We start from the raw sequence: 16,119 nt of genomic DNA, 5'->3' as shown, positions 1-16,119 counted from the left end.
CTCATTTTAGCAATGATCGCTGTAAGCGAACTTGCTCAAGTAACGGCCGGACAAAACGTGATGAGGAAGCACCGGCAGGATGCTGTGGCAACTAACCGCACCGCCCCGCCCCGACGCTTCTGGCTACCGGCACCCGCGCCCCCAGAAACCCGCTCCGCCGCAAGGGCGGCCCGGGCTTGCTCCTCGGCCGTGACGCGGGCTGGCCAGCGGAGGCTGAGCGAGGTGGCCCGGCCCGGCCCTCCCCGCGGCGGCGGGGCCAAGGCGCGGGCCGTGTCCCGCAGCGATAAGGACACGGATAAGCCCGGCGCCTTCCCGCCCCCCTCACGGTGCGGGGCGGGAGGCGGCTCGCGCCCGCCCGCGCGCGCGCGCCGGCGACCACGTGCTTAGCGGCGGCGGCCGGGGCCGAAGAGCAATCTCGCGCCGATGCTTCCCGCGCGCTCGCTGCAAGCGCCGCAGGGCGGGCAGTCGGAAGGCGCGAAAATCCCGCGCATGCTCCCTCCGCCCATGGAGCGGCGGGCGGTTGGCTTAGCCGCCCCGCGTGTGCCCGTGCAAGGCACGCTACACCCCCGTGACGTCAGCGCGCAGCGTCACGCCGGTGGGACGCACAAAAGTGTAAGTTTCAATTTTTTTTTTCCCTGCCAAGGGGGGGGGGGGGAAGAGAGGAAAGAGCGGCGGGGTCGCGCGCGCGGGGCCCGGGGAGGGGCCGCTGCGCTCGCGCCCGCCCGCCCCCCGCCACCCTTTCACAGCCCCCCCCCGCTCCCCCCCGGCGGGCAGCCCCTCGGCGGTTAGGGCGCGGGCCGGGGCAGCGGCGTCGGGCAGGTGTGCGGGGCCGCGGGCGAAGCGGGCCGGCCGTCGGGGGCGGCTGGCCGGGGGCGGCTGGCCCGGAGCCCGCCAGGCTGGCGACCGGCGGGGCAGAGGCGTGCTGGGAAGTGACAGCCCGCCGGGCGAGACCCCCTTCGCCCCCGCCTCTTCCCCCGCACCCCCCGCCCCGGAGCGCGGGGAGGGGGGCGGTCCCTGCCGGCCCCCTCCCCTCCCTCCCCGCCCGAGTTGCCGTTGGGGCCGTTGGTCTCCCGCCGCCTCCCCCCGCGCCGGCTCCCTCCTCCCCTGCCCCCTCCCGCCGGGCTCGCCAGGCCCGCGCGCGCCGCCGCACATGTGCAGTCGGGCGCCTCCGCAGCAGCGCGGCGGCGGGCGGGGGGTGCTCCCGCTCCGCGCTCCGGGTCCCTGTCTGGGGGCGGCGGCGGGGGATGGAGCCGGCTCTCTCTGCCTTCGGCCGCTCAGGTGCGGGCAGCCCGGGCCGGCCTGCAGCGGGAGGAGGATGGGGAGCGGCGGGGGGATGGGATGGGGAGGGGTGGGGGGGGCGCCGCCGGGTGCTGCCGCCGGCGGGGCGAGGAGGCTGGGGTAGGGGGCGGACCCCCCCCCCCGCCGCCCCCTCCCCCCGCCGCCGGCGGTGCCGCCTGGCGCGCGGGCGCGTCCCCCCTTCCTCGTGCCCCCGCCGCCTCTGAGGCGATTAGCGCGGCCCCTCGCTGCCGAGGGGAGGCGGCGCGGGGCTTAGGGCTTTGCCCGGGCGGTGAGGCCCTGGTCGGGGGGCGCGGTGGGGGAGGCGGGCGGGCGCTGGGTGCCCGAGGCGCGGTGGCGGCTGCCAGTCTCTGGCTCTTGGGCAGCCGCGGCCCGTGCGCCTGCGAGGAGGAGGAGAAGGAGGAGAGGGGGGTTGCAAGGCCCCGGGGGGAGCTGGCCCCTGAGGCCTACTTGTGCCTGCTGCTGGAAATGGGGGTGGGGAGGAGGAGGCCAAGGGAGTGATCTCTTCCCCGGCCGCTTCTGCCCGCGCCCTGCTCTGCGGTGTTGCAAGGGGCGCAGCTGGACAGGGACCGGCCCGGCGTGGGCTGCCTGCTGCCCTGCTGGGATCGGGTACGTGCTGGGGGAGGGGCGCTCCTGCCAGGGGAGAGCTCAGCCCCGCTGTCGGAGTATTTCCCACATATGAGCGTGGGGGGGGGGGGGGCCTTAGGGGATGAATTGGTGATGACGGAAAACTTTTTCCTCTTTAAAACCGGTTTTTTAAAAACTAAATTGTATTTGGTGGTAGTCAATAATTTCAATTGTGGAAACTTTCCCTCCTTTCATTTTTATAGCTGATGTTATCTCTGCTTGCTTTCTAGAAAATAGCATCATTGTCTCTGTGTCCTGCAGCCGTCAAGATTTTAAGAGGACTGATTTCTAGTCTTTGGTAACATGGCAAAAGATGTAAGTATATTTGTAGCACATCATATATGGAAGCATAGCTCATAGAATATTTTTGGTTTTATTAACAAAAGCAAACCAGGTCATGCTTTATAATAGCTGGCATTAATGAATATATAAAATTTACTTTATCTATGTTGTACATCAAGCCTAGGCTATGTTTTCCTGTAGATATAACAGAATAAAACAGCTTCAGATCTGCAGCCATTTTTTTCAGAGTAATTAATCTTAAGAATTCGCTATGCTTATAAAAGCACTTGGGCCATTGGCATTATGCGTATTCACATTGAACGCTAAAACAACTTGGTTTTGAATTGGATTTAAAAAAAAACCCAGCAAATACTGTTCAGGTGGTGGGGTTGTTGTTGCCTACTGTTGTCAACTGGCATTGCCTTTCTTGTGTTCAAGGAGGCATTGTGTATTGAAGGGAGTGAAGATGGTTCCGTCTCCATTTGTGTTCATTGTTTTGTCTGCCAAAAGATGCTAGTTAGTGTCCGTAAAAACAGGCTTTGGGGGCTTTCATCATAGACTTCCATTACCATTGACGTTAAGGTTTGTGGCTTTGATTCTGTGGCCTGCCTCTTGAACCATGTTTGCTCTTTAACCCATTCCAGTATTTAAAAAAAAAAACCCAACAGGTTCTGCATTTAAGAGGAAATTCGTTGTTAATACCTAACATAATTGGGCTTTTGGATTCCCTTATTGAAAATAAGACAAGATACTACTTCATATTCAAGTTAGAATATATGTCCCCTTCAAAAAAACCCCAAAACCCAACAGAGTACAAGCTAAGGAAAACTGATACAATTCAGATTCTTAAGCAGCAGGTTACAATGTAATGTGGATTGCTGTAGCTTTCAAATAGCGAGAATTTCCATGAAATAGTGATTGGTTTAACAAATGAATCTTATAGAGAATTTTAATAGTTTAGAAGCAACTGAAAAAACATCTTGATGTGCAGAGAAGCAACCAGAAATACATAGTCACTCAAAGCTTGCCTGGAAGAGATAAGGGTGGCCAAGTACATTACAGATAGCAGAGTTCAGGGAATGAAAGGCCGTATAAGCAGGAAGAAAATGAAAGAGGAATGTTAGTCTAGGAGCTGAAATTGAAATAGTTGAAAGTAATTGAGATACTAAAGTACATTTGTTTAATATTAGCTTTTGGGAGAGAGATCAGCTAAGTGAAGAAGTGCTAGCACCTGGAAATACAGATGGATATCCTAGAAGGTCTAAGGGAGAAGAATGAGAATAAAACATTTAGGAGAGAACCTCATTTTTGAAAGATCTAGCTTACTCTAGAGAGTAGTTAAGGATGGAATAACATACATGATAATAAACTTCAGAAATGGAAGAAGATGCTACAGATAGGAAAAGAAATTGCTTTCAGTATCTTTATTACAAGAATTAATAAGATTAATTTGGAAAAATGAAAATCTAGGTCAGGTTTTAGGTAAAATTTTAAGTGTACTTGAGCACCGGAACAGGGTAGCTCGAAAGGGTATGAAATCTTAATTGAAGGATTGTCTAACCTGTTCTTAAAAACCTCTACACATACTTAATCCTGCCTCAGGGAAGAAAGATGAACTGCTTACCTTTTTGCAGACTATTACATACCCACCATTACATGATGTCTAAAACGTGTAGTGAATGCTGGGAAATCTTAAATTTCCAGGTCTGATTAGGGGCCCTGTTAGGTTTGATTTAATGCTGGAAAATAGAGTTATGCGAATTGGTATAACTTTTTTGATTTTCAGAAGGGAGGAGAATGATTCCCATATTTTTTGTCCAAAATCCAAGCTCTTTTCCTAGCGAAATAATGGAATTAATCATGATAGAGGCAGTATCACTAAATTTCTGGGCACTGAATCTATGAAGACCTGCACCACTGTAAATTTAAACATTCTGACATGGAAATATTGCTGTGATTAATGGCCTGTGGTTCTGCCATGTCACTTATCAAGTGCACTAACTGACTGTGAGATGTAGTGGTGAAGAAGATGGCATAGTTGATGAATGCTCCCACCCCTTCCTTCCCTTTCTCTCAGCAGAGCTGAGATCGCTAAACTGTGGTAAGGGCTGTGCTGCTACAATGCTAAGTCTGGGCTTTAGGTAGCATGTACATGGCCAAGCATGCTTCAGTGTGCTGCAGCCTGGGAAGGCAGGCTCCCTGTGTGTCCCACTCTTCCTCTGAGCTGCTGGGGCCAGGCAGCCCTGCACAAGAGGCAGGTGTGGAGCCTGGACACCACAAGATAACATGCTCCTCCCACCTGCCGCAGGAGAGCACTTTTCTTTTCCTTTTGTTGCTCTCTTCCAGCTCTTCTTCTGATACCTCTTTATAAAAACTATAGTTTGAAAAGACCTGTTTGAAAAATCAAATACTTGTAAAGTTTGCAGACTGAGACTTTACTGGATAATTGACAAAGGGGTAGCATGATGGAGAATATCGGCAAACCCAATTAAATGTTTATATTTTTGTAATTAAATAATTACAAAAGTACTGATCAGGTAAGTTGGCAAGATAATGCTTATGAGCTGTTTAGAATCACAGAATCATAGAATCGTTTAGGTTGGAAAAGACCTTTAAGATCAAGTCCAACCGTTAACCTAGCAGTGCCAAGTCTACCACTAAACCATGTCCCTAAGCGCCTCATCTACACGTCTTTTAAATACTTCCAGGGATGATGACTCAACCACTTCCCTGGGCAGCCTGGTCCAATGCTTGATAACCCTTTCGGTGAAGAAATTTTTCCTAATGTCCAATCTAAACCTCCCCTGGTGCAACTTGAGGCCGTTTCCTCTCGTCCTATCGCTAGTTACTTGACAGAAGAGACCAACACCCACCTCGCTACAACCTCCTTTCAGGTAGTTGTAGTCTATCTGATAAGGTCTCCCCTCAGCCTCCTCTTCTCCAGACTGAACAGTCCCAGTTCCCTCAGCCGCTCCTCATAAGACTTGTGCTCCAGGCCCTTCACCAGCTTCGTTGCCCTTCTCTGGACACGCTCCAGCACCTCCATGTCCTTCTTGTAGCGAGGGGCCCAAAACTGAACACAGTATTCAAGGTGCGGCCTCACCAGTGCCGAGTACAGGGAGATGATCACTTCCGTAGTCCTGCTGGCCCAAACTTAAATTCTGTTAAATATTACTTTAAAATGTATCCCTCTAATGCTTTTCAGAGTGTACAATAAAGAGAAAATAAGCAACAAAGCATTGATATTTGTACAAAATACTTTGATGTCCTCAGCAGTGCTCAGGAAGCTATGAGGGGTGAAAAAAAAAGATACATTCATATGTAGCACCTTAATTAAGAGCCTGCTGGTGGAATTTAAGAGCATAATCACAAGTAATGCTGTAGCTGGATCAGTTGAAAAATAATAGTGGAAAAAGAGAAATACTAGCTTGTGAAGGCTGAAGTATCTGTGGGTATATCAATATTTTTTTTGAAAACTGTTATATAAAGGGTATGGGATCTGGAATGCAATAAATATGAAGGGGAAGAAAGGAGCAAACTAATTTTCCAGTGTGATCTGGTAATAGTAATGAGCATAGCCATTTTTGGGTTTATGTAAGTGAGCATTGTGTGAAGCTGAGAAGCAATTCTAACAGAATCAGGCAGATTGACCATGGAATATCACGTGCAATTCAGAAGATCTTAGTTACTAGAAAGACTTTACTTTTTGTGTAATTTAAAGAAACAATGAAGAAAAAACGTGTGGATGACAGAACACAGTATCTCAGGGTCTTGTGTACCTTGGGAGTGGGATCATTCTGTTGCTTGTCAGAGGCTGAATGACAAATTAAGATGAGGTCAGTAGAGTTGGGTACAGTTTGACAGGTACATTTGTACCATATGGGAAGTTTTTTGGTCTGCGATGGAGATAGTCATCGCATGCCGAGAATCTCCAGGAAGTCCAGCTTAGCCAGTATTCCTCTTTCTGGTTAATCAGTGTCGTACTCTAAGACTTTGCTGAGTCTACTGTAAACTCTTCCACTGCTTACAAATGTGGCACCTTCCAGGCAGGAGCTGGAGGAGCCAAACGTATGCACCGAGGTCCTCAGCTGACTTGTGCTGTTCACTGGATTCATGGGATTAATAGTTTGGTGGGGAGCACAGTTCCTTAAGTGAAATGGTGACCTGTCCATCCTTGCCATGCTTAAAACTAGGCAGGATGCAGCATCGAAAGAGGGAACAGGAATTACTGTAGCAAGAAAGTAAATTTGGTAATTTAATTTTGTCTTCCAACTCCCAGTATAAGACTGAGGACTACTTGCTGGCCACTTTTATGTTTAGTTATATATTAGAATTATCTGTGAATTAAGTCGGTAAATACTTTTTAGTGTCAATGGTTAACATACCTTCCACCACTAAATTAATAGTTTTTGTAGTGTGAAGATCCAACTTGTGATATGACACTGGTTCTCCTCTCAGTTACTTCTGTTGCAAATGAACCACTGAGGCCTTTCAGGCAGCCATAAGGAAAGAGAAGCTTGTGGCTCTTTTCTTTAAGACCCACTGTTAAATAGAAGAGGAGAAGCAGGAGTCACTTGCAGGAACTGGTTCTATTAGAGGGGATGGTCCAATGCATGGTGTTACAGCGAGTATTGAGGAGAAGGGGGCTAGACAAAAGGAATGAGTAAGATTCCTTCTGATCTCGAAAATCGAAATACATATTGAAATGCATGAAATACATAAATGAAATGCTTTATGTAGTAGCAGTTGCTTATGATTGTTTCAGTTGTTCACCATTGTTGCATGGACTGTTTCCAGTCATTAAAAAAACAATAATTGTTCATGAAGAACATGTCGTTGAAACGTAATTTGGTGTTTCACAAACTTTTTAAACTGACACACCACTGTTAGCCTTCAGAATTTCTCACAGACTAAAATATCTTGAGAGCTGTTCATCTGGAAAGCTCATACATGTCATTGTTTCATAGGTTGCTGACAGCGACATTGGCTTTGGAACCACTGGTTCTAAAGTTAGATTTTTTTTTTTTTTGGTTTAATTATGTCTTATTCTACTGTCATCTTTTGCTTGAATTACTTTATGAGGGATTTTTCTCTTGATCTCTAGTTTGCATAAAACTTACCGTATCTCTTTAGTATTTCATGGTGCTTTTATTGATCTCATTGAGTAGTAGCTGTGACCCATGTATCTAACTTTGCAAAGGAAGCCTTGTGCATATGCGTAAATCTGAGGACACCATGTAAAAAGTTCTGCAAAGTTCAACTGCGCAAAGTTCAACTCCCGATCTAACATTACTGTCTAAGAGATCTAGAGATGTAGGGATTAAGGGTGATGGTTTATTTTAATTGAATATTCAGAATATATTCAGGTATGTAGTTTAATCCAATGCATTTATTTTACAGTATTACTTAATAAATATTTTGCTCAAAAAATATTTTAAAAAAAACCCACAGCAAACTAGTTTCTTACAGGAACTTTACTGGATAGGTCAATATGTCTGCTAGATTTGGGGAAAGAAGATCTGTGGTTCTGTATACTAATTTTGCTGGAATACCACAAAAGTTGTACTTTTTAATAGTTTTCATGTGATGCTTCTGCATCAATCTTGAGCAAGTCTTTGTGGTCTGAAAAGGTTACATTTGGGATGGATTAAAAAAAGAGCCTAATGGAAGTAGGAAAAAGGTATATTTTTGGCTCTTTTTTACATGATGCACTTTCAATGTCTAGAAAGTATTGAAAAGTCTTCAAAACATTTTTCAGACTTTTTTTAAAATACCAGCATGTGTTTCTCCTTTTGTGTTTATTTTTGGTTATGTACTGGGAATTTCAGTGAGGTGGACTAGAGAAGTTAAGTCTTTAGTGGATCTCAAGTAGTTCATGCACCTTTTTTTGATATCATTTTAGTTTAGCGACTTCTCAGTAGCTTGATCTATTTCTATTTGCCTTTAGTGAGTTCTAACGTGTTCAGAAGTTTGCAAACTGAAGATCAAATAATATGAAATTCGGTTTTCTAAAAAGGCATCTCAGTCTGGGATTTCAAGTGTTGTTAACATTTTTTTAAATACGCTTTTTAGAAGAAGGCAGAATGAAAATTATTTTTAAGCTCTCTTTTTTACATGGCAAATACAAAATAAGAGTTTCCCTTTTTTTTTCCCTATGTTTGTTTGTATTTATAAGGCAGAAAGTAGCAACTCAAAAGTTGCCTGTCACCTCGCCAATTTATTTGTGTAAATAAAGCATTTTCTTGTAGCCTTTAAGTGTTCAGCTTCCTTATTAATTGTATGTGTCAGTTAGTGGTAGTGGCTCTATATAGATACATATATTTGTAGTATTACTGAGTAAATACAGTGTGCTGACAACACGCTAAACAAAAATGTAGCTTTTAAAAGTTAAGTTACACTAGGGATCACTTATTTTAGTATTCATATTTGCTTGCCTGGATATCACTTAATGAAGATTTATTGTGGCTAATTAGAAGTGGGAGGAAAAATAGGCCAATCTTTGCTAAACGTTCTCTGTGTTGAAGTTGTTCTCAGCAGATAGCGGACAACTTGATTTTAAAGGTTGACAGTGGTTCCTATCCCCAAAAACGTTTCTGGCTACTTGTCTTGTGTTGCATTACGTTACTTTCACTAAGCATCCCAGTATTGCATTAATGGTTACACAGACTTGCTTGAAAATTATATTGTGGACTGCTGTAGCCTTACAGTACACTGATAAGGAGGTTGGTGAGGCAAATGGTTTTGGAATGTGTCCTGTTTAACATTACTTGCCGATTTCTGCTTGGTTCAGATGCTGTTGAACAAACTGCTCTAAAGGTTTGATTTGGCTGGAAAAACAAAAGTCTATTTAGGTCAAATCTAGAACGGCACCAGGAGCTAGTTGTGGAAGTGGATGCTGCTGGTACTTCCCTGCATATGAGTATTTAGACTAGGAGGACACAAAAGATGATTTTATTTTCTGATTAGTTTATGTGGTAGAAGTGGCAAACCAGTGCTTCGGTCCTGTTCACCCTGGGAATCTTGTATTCAGTTTTACTTCATTTTTACAGCTTTGCAGATAGTTTTGGGGATGTCAGCTTTAAATTTTGCAAGGGTCGTATCACTTGGGCAATTGAATTATTGTAAGAAACTACCCAGTATAATTATTTTAACTCCTATAGTATTTTTGATCTGTGTGGCTGCTTAGACTGGACCACTATTTGACTCACCTTCAAAATGAATTCTTCATCTATGATTCTATGATTTAATTTTTGCTGAATTCTAGATGTGTTCCCCTGTTTAGAAAAATAATTCAATTTACTTTTTGGAAAGCTCATTTCTATGGTACAGCTCATTGCTGAGTGGCTGACAAACACTTTACTCTTGAAGATGCTGCCATGAACTGAGGATGTGGTACGATATCTGTTTCAGAAGAAGGTTGCTGAGACACAGTAAAATAACACATCTGAGAATTTTGCAGGATCAGACTCCTATAGCCTGACTTTAAAAGTTCTTTTGTATTTCTTTATACAGTAAGGAATAGTTCTCACTGACTTCATTTGCAAAATGAAATTCAAATGTTTTAAATTTAAGAACTTTCTTTCCTTTCCTGCAATCCTTTACTTCATATCTTAATTGCCTTTTAATTTTTGCGGAAAATGAATTGGATGTCCCATAAAAATAGTCTCCTGCAGTTACATGATGATTCATTCCAGAGCATGTTTGCTCTGGTCCCTGAATGAGATGAGAATCCAATTGAAAAAATAGTGTATTATCACCTTGTTATAAATGACATTTGCATACAGATGGGGGTGAAAGAAGAATTAAGGTTGTTTAAGCAGCGTTATTTCTGATTATAAGCTTTTCTCCACTTTGTAGCTGTGCTAATTTTCCGTTGTGTTTGTTCGTTGCTTCCTGGTATTAAAATAAGGCAAACAAAAAAACCTCCCTACATTGTCAGTGAAGTGACACATAATAAAATTGCGTGGCATAGGGCCTTTACATTTATTGCCTACTCTTAAACAGTAAAATGACTAGGGATTGTCATTCTGTATGGTTCAAGTTAGGTGCAGTTTGCACAAGATGTGTGGTTGTTTGCGAGTAGGCTTTGCAAATGCCTTTAGACAGCAGAGGCATCCTCCTGATGTCTTTGACAAGCTCTGGGAGGAAATGTACTCTAGCAGGAATACTTTTCCTTCCCAAGTTCTCCATTTTCTGGTTCTGCCTTTACTACTTTACCCTTTCAGTCATAGTTTAGAATAGATTGTATCATTTTCCCAGTTCCCGTGTTCTTCCCTTCTCCTCACAGGATCTGATCACCTTGTTCTATTAAAGCTGTCTTTGAGGTTCCCATTGGTTGTGTTGCTTGTACTTTTTCAGTGACTCCCAGTTTCTCTACCTCAGCTCTTAATCTGCCATCTTCCATCTGACTTTCTAGTTCACTTTCTTTCCCAGGCAGTCCCAAAATTGACTGTTTTTCTGTCTGTCCCATTCTGACTCCCATTCTTTAACCATTGTTGTATATTTGGCACCCACATCTCTTGTTTTGTCGTCAAACCCAGTCCTGTGCCTCAATCTAGTGGGCTTAATCTGCTGATTAAACAACGGAAAATTTCTATTCTGAAAAATACCTTTTGGCAAATACCTCTGTTTCCATTTATCTCTACCCTTTTTGCTCTTCTTTCAGCTCTTTTTCAGGGAGTATACTTAAAATAGGCTTGTTACCTAGAAGCAAGATAGAAGAGGTATTTCTGTGGCGCAGAAGCACCCTTCTGTTCCCTTTATTTACTTACCTCAGAGTGACGGGGGTGGGGGAGGACCTTCCTCTTGGGTTAAACCTGATGGACATAGCACATGTACTTGTTCAGTCTCGTTTTCATCAAATTTCTTGGTCATGCTTTTATAGATTCCTTGTCCTTCAGTCCAAATTCAGCTTAAATCTTTCCTGTTTAGTTTAAAGGTTTAGTGAATAATCTTATGCCAATTTTTATTAACAAATTGAGTCGCAAGTCTGGAAAGCTGTGGAAGAAATGATACTTTTGTTGTAAGGGTGTTGAGTTTCTAGTGCATAACTTCAGAGACCACAAATATTAGCTTGTTAGTAAGATACTAAATTATTCTATAATAGTCTGTACTAAGGGATTTTTTTAATAAGTTCTTTTAATAATAAGTAATAAGTTTTTTTAATAATTCTCTGCATTTTTAGCAAATTTTGTTTCAGATTAACTTTAGTCCCAACAAAAAGTTTTTACTGACTTTCAGGCTGAGGGCACTTGTAGTACTTTTCAGCTTTTACTTGTAAACAAAACAAAAATAGACTTCCCAGTCCTTATGACTGCTGATGATCTCATAGCAGGCCAAAGCTAACTTCAGTTGAATTTCTGATATGTTTAGCTCGTCAGTTGATTTCTTTTCCTTAGGAGTTCTGAACGATGTGATGAGACAAAGCCTAGGTGATGGTTGGGGTCTACACTCCAGCATCACTTCCACAGTTAAAATTACCAGATTTACTAATTTGTACGATGGTCTTTAACCTTCTTCCTTTGATCTGTGGAAAGGAAATCTTAAGTTATTACAGTTTAGATGCTATGTTGAGTGTCAAAAGCTGTTTTTTAAAATCATTGTTGATTTTGTCATAATGTGGAAAGGATAAAGGGTGTATCTGTTTCTGTTGCCCCTTTAGGATACTAGGAGTTTATGTAGCCATAGAGAAGTATACATAGCCAACATATCTCTTTGAAGAGGAAAGCAATGCTAAATTGTGAAGTTGCACACACTTTATAAGCTTTCAGAATCGAATATTAAGAGCATGATACTATTTCAAGGTGTTATCATCAAAAGAAGTAGTGCATCTTGAAATGGAGAATCATGAGAAGATAAGAAGAAAATGTGAAATACGAGAAAAAATTAGGTATCAGGTGAAAAAAAAAAATAAAAATACCTTGTTACAAGTAGCTTGATAAGGACTGACATCTATGTGTATTTTCCCATCAGAAAATAGAATTTTCTTGACGTCTAAACCCTCCTTGGCAGAAGGTTACTTTTCCATTGGGGAAAATCAGATATTTCCTGCTGCTGTGGTTTTTTTCTTGGGTTGGTTTGTTGGGGTTTTTTGTTGTTGTTGTTCATTCTGAATCTCTGACTATGACATACCTAATGGGAGCTATGGTCACATTTTCCTGTATTTTCTTTCTTTCTTTTGGGCACTGCACTATGCTAGATATGTTATGGAGGAGTAATCCTGGTCTCTCCTCCAAAATAACCTGGCTTGAAAAATAGCGGGAATTTCTTCGAAATACACATTGAGAGATTTTTTGCCTAGTATTTCCATTTTAGAACAGACACTAGAATTTTGTATGGGATGGAAGTTTTGCTTTTCAATTTTCTCTTGTCAAAAGCTTGTATCTGTGACTGAGGAGACTCAAAACTAGTGATAAATTTTGATAACCTTAGAATTAAATAGTGTATCCAGAAGTGTGAAGCTGATGCAGGAGTAACAGAATTTTCACCAGAAATCGGTTTTCATTACGAATAGTAGCAGCTGGGGGTGCTATTTGCTGTGGGATTTGGTAGTATTCTTTCCAAATAGTTTTCTTGGAGTCTTTCCTAGACATACTCTTACGAATGAGTTGAATATTTACCAGCCATTTTAACTGCTAGAGCTGAACCTTTAGTAAGATACTGGTGTGGAAAGGTGGTGGAACTGTAACTGCTGTACTCTTCATCAGTGTTGTGGTTCCTGAGGGGATTCTTCATGTTGTTCAGTGATTGCTATTCTCTGATTTTTCCTGAATTGTATTCTCTTATTGATTAAATGCAGTGTTTTTCCCAAATGTTCTCCAGTTTGTCAGTGACTTGCATAATTTCAGTCACACACAAGCACTGTCCAGGCATGTAGCACTAAGCTGACCCTTTGTAATGCTAGGTTAGACTGTGTTTTTTGGAGTTGCATATTGGTTTGGGTAGTATTTTTCCCTGTATATTTTAATTATGTAGAAGAAAACTTGAAGCTTATGAGATTATTTGATACTATGGTATGGTGGTTAGTTGAATACTTAAGGATAAAATGAATTAATAGAAATCGTTATATTGGAGACCATTCTAGTTTAAAAAAAAATAAAAATAGGAAGGGACCAATAAGTAATCGATTACTGAATTGCCTAATTTGCTAATTACTGAAATAATGATTTGCATTTTATACTTGAATTTGCTGAATATCACAGCTTAAATATTTGGGTTTGGATTATCACTGTAACTGACATATGAACTCAAGGCAAGTTTGCTTTTGCATATTAAACTGATGAATGAATTTAATAATTCAGAATTACTAAATTCACGTGCTTCTAAAATGAAAGATATTACAGATTAAAACAGCCATTTTCTTGGTGGTCCACTGATCACAAACTCAATGTATTAAATGTCTTTCCAGTCTCATTGATATCTTTTTGATTCTCATAGAAAAGAGAATTTGCAGGAATCCTTGAGTGCAAGCCTTCTCTTTCTGCTGTTGAATAGAAACTGAAGTACTGCATTTAAAGAAATTATGACAACGGGACTGCACTTCCTGTGTGGTTTAACACTCTTCTTGTGAAATTGAGGTAGAATGGGAGTATAGCGTAACACTTACCCAAAAATTCATCTTCATATAGCACATTGGGTTCCAGTGTTCTGGAATGTCGTATTGCCATTGAGTGTAGCTCTAGTAAATCTTTGTAGCTCTAATACCATCTTTGTACGTGATACTGATTTCATATTGATGAGTATACCTTCTTTCTTTGAAAGTGTCTGATATAGTCTGTTGCCCTTCTGAATTATGTAGTAAGTGTGATGAAGAGTTAGGCTTATAAAAGCTCTGGTGCCTAGGAATAGAGGGCAGTAGAAATTTGTTCAAGTGGACCTTTGAATCCTTACTGTGGGCAAGATGGAGAACAGTTAGTGGTTGTGTACTGGTAAGTTGTTGCAGTCTCCTTAAAACAATGCTATTTTCTTACTTCTGGGGTGGAAATCAGGAGAATGGAGGACAGAACTGCCACAGGCTCTTCATTCTACCCATCAGTTCCACTGTCTCCTCACTTATGTTTTCTTTGTGTCTTTGTGCCACCAGGTCCTCATCACTGCTATGCCATTACAGGCCACTGCTCTTTATGCTTCCCTTAGCAAAATTTCTTTTCTGCTCACTTCCCAGCCTGTCCCCAGTGCTTGGTCATCTTCTTTTCTCCCCTCGCCTTTCACTGAGGAGAGAAAGTTTCCCGTTTTGTTAAGTTCCCTGTCTTAAGAAATCCTTGCTGTCATATACCTGGATAATAACAGCACCACAGCATCCTCTAGTGGCTCGCTTGGTTTGCTGAACTTCTGGCAAATCGTAAGTAGGGCTCTTCAGGTAGACTTTTAAGGGAAAAGCTTTGCTGCCGACTGACAGCAAGCCACTGAATTGTCTCTTGAAGATGTCTGCAAGTACCAGCTATGCACAAAATGCAGCTAAGGACTTTTCAGTCTCTGTAACACCACATGCTAAACTATGGTTAAGTACAAGTGTTGACTTCCTTGCTGTTCTTTCTAAATGGAAGCAGTCTTTGTGTCCTGCCTTCATTATTTTTTCAGAACTGCTTTGTCTGGAGATACCAAGGAATTACTGCATCAAGTGTTTTCTATCAAAAAATTAATTCTGTTTTTTAAAAATAACTTCTACTGTGACCTTTCTCAACGGATGGGGATTACTTTATAAACTGGTATGTAATCCTATAGCTCTTTCACTTAAGAGCTTTATATTCTGATCTTTAAAAAAAAATAATTGAAAAGCTGAAGGTATTCCTTCTTAATGCTTTTTTTTCCTGATTAAAATGACTCAAGGTGTTCTCTACCACCTCTACTGTTTTTGCTATAATGTTGTTAACTTCTGTGGTAGGTAAGTAGTACCTACACAGAGAAAGGTGTAGTCGAAGGTGCCAATGGTTCTAATTAGAAGGGTGTTCAGCTGTCTGTTAAAATAGTGCATGTACACCGTAAGAGCTTAGGATACAAAATAGCAAGGTAGGTGTAAACTGATTTTCTGCTTGCATTTCAAGAATATGTTATTTACAAAATCAAGATTTTAAAGTTTGGCAAATACTATGCCACAAACAGTGCCATTACATAGTGGCAGATTTGTGACAAAATACGAGTGGTAGCAGCAGAGACTTCTGGTATGATTTCTTCCATCTTTAACAACAAAAGGCTGTCTGTGTTTGTAAATTTAATAAAAGTTACTTTCTTTAACAGGCTGGACTAATTGAAGCCAATGGAGAGCTTAAGGTGTTTATAGACCAAAACCTAAGTCCTGGAAAAGGTAAGAACACAATTTTTAGTAAGACTCTCCATTTCTTGATTTTTAGTTGTTATGCTTATTACTGGCTTTAAACTGCTTTCTTAGGATAGTTTTTGTAAAGCTTTTCTTAAGTTATATCTTACATAATCAGCAAGCAAACTGTAGATTTTCTCTAAACTGCATTTTGTCTCTAAACTGCATGTGAAGTTCAGCGGTGGTTTGTCATCCCATATGTGATCTTCTCGTTAGTGTAGCTTGTGTTTAAGTATAAAGGCCCAGATGGTCTAAAACATCTTTTGGGGCACGATGTTTTAGCAAATGGGAAAAATGCAGGAGTGTAGCAGTTTAAAATGGGTTATGACCGTTTTTATGATAGTGCATCCACACTAGTGCATGCCTATCTGAAATAATACTTTGAACAGAACTGTTTTGGACTTGCAGATAGTGGCTGTACATATATGATAATGTAATGTAATCAAGCAATTTAATAAAATGCACGCTATAAACTTGAATTTTATATGTAAGGTCAAAAACGAAGAGTATCTAAATATTTGGGGAGTTATGTGCTGCACTTTACAGTTAGCATAGTTGGGGGGGGAAACAGAAGCTTACAGTTGCCATCACAGAAACAC

General features: G+C 42.1%; 1 protein-coding gene across 5 annotated transcripts in view; it reads left to right on the top strand.

Moving 5' to 3' along the window:
- Nucleotides 1–403: 403 nt before the first annotated feature.
- The window catches only part of TFDP1 (transcription factor Dp-1), a 51,805-nt gene continuing 36,089 nt past the window's right edge, over nt 404–16,119 (top strand). For 2 of the 5 annotated variants that reach the window (XM_075136682.1, XM_075136653.1), the window contains exons 1-3: nt 404–612; nt 2,154–2,238; nt 15,442–15,508. In XM_075136682.1, coding sequence (XP_074992783.1) covers nt 2,227–2,238; nt 15,442–15,508 — 79 coding nt within the window. In that variant the 5' untranslated portion in view covers nt 404–612; nt 2,154–2,226. Of the gene's footprint in view, nt 613–1,060; nt 1,279–1,801; nt 1,906–2,153; nt 2,239–15,441; nt 15,509–16,119 lie in introns of those variants that run through there. The other 3 variants (XM_075136644.1, XM_075136673.1, XM_075136663.1) reach the window with 3 other exon arrangements.

Source organism: Calonectris borealis, chromosome 1 (assembly GCF_964195595.1).
Source record: "Calonectris borealis chromosome 1, bCalBor7.hap1.2, whole genome shotgun sequence".
Taxonomy (NCBI): Eukaryota; Metazoa; Chordata; class Aves; order Procellariiformes; family Procellariidae; genus Calonectris; species Calonectris borealis.
This window is presented reverse-complemented; position numbering and strand designations above follow the sequence as displayed.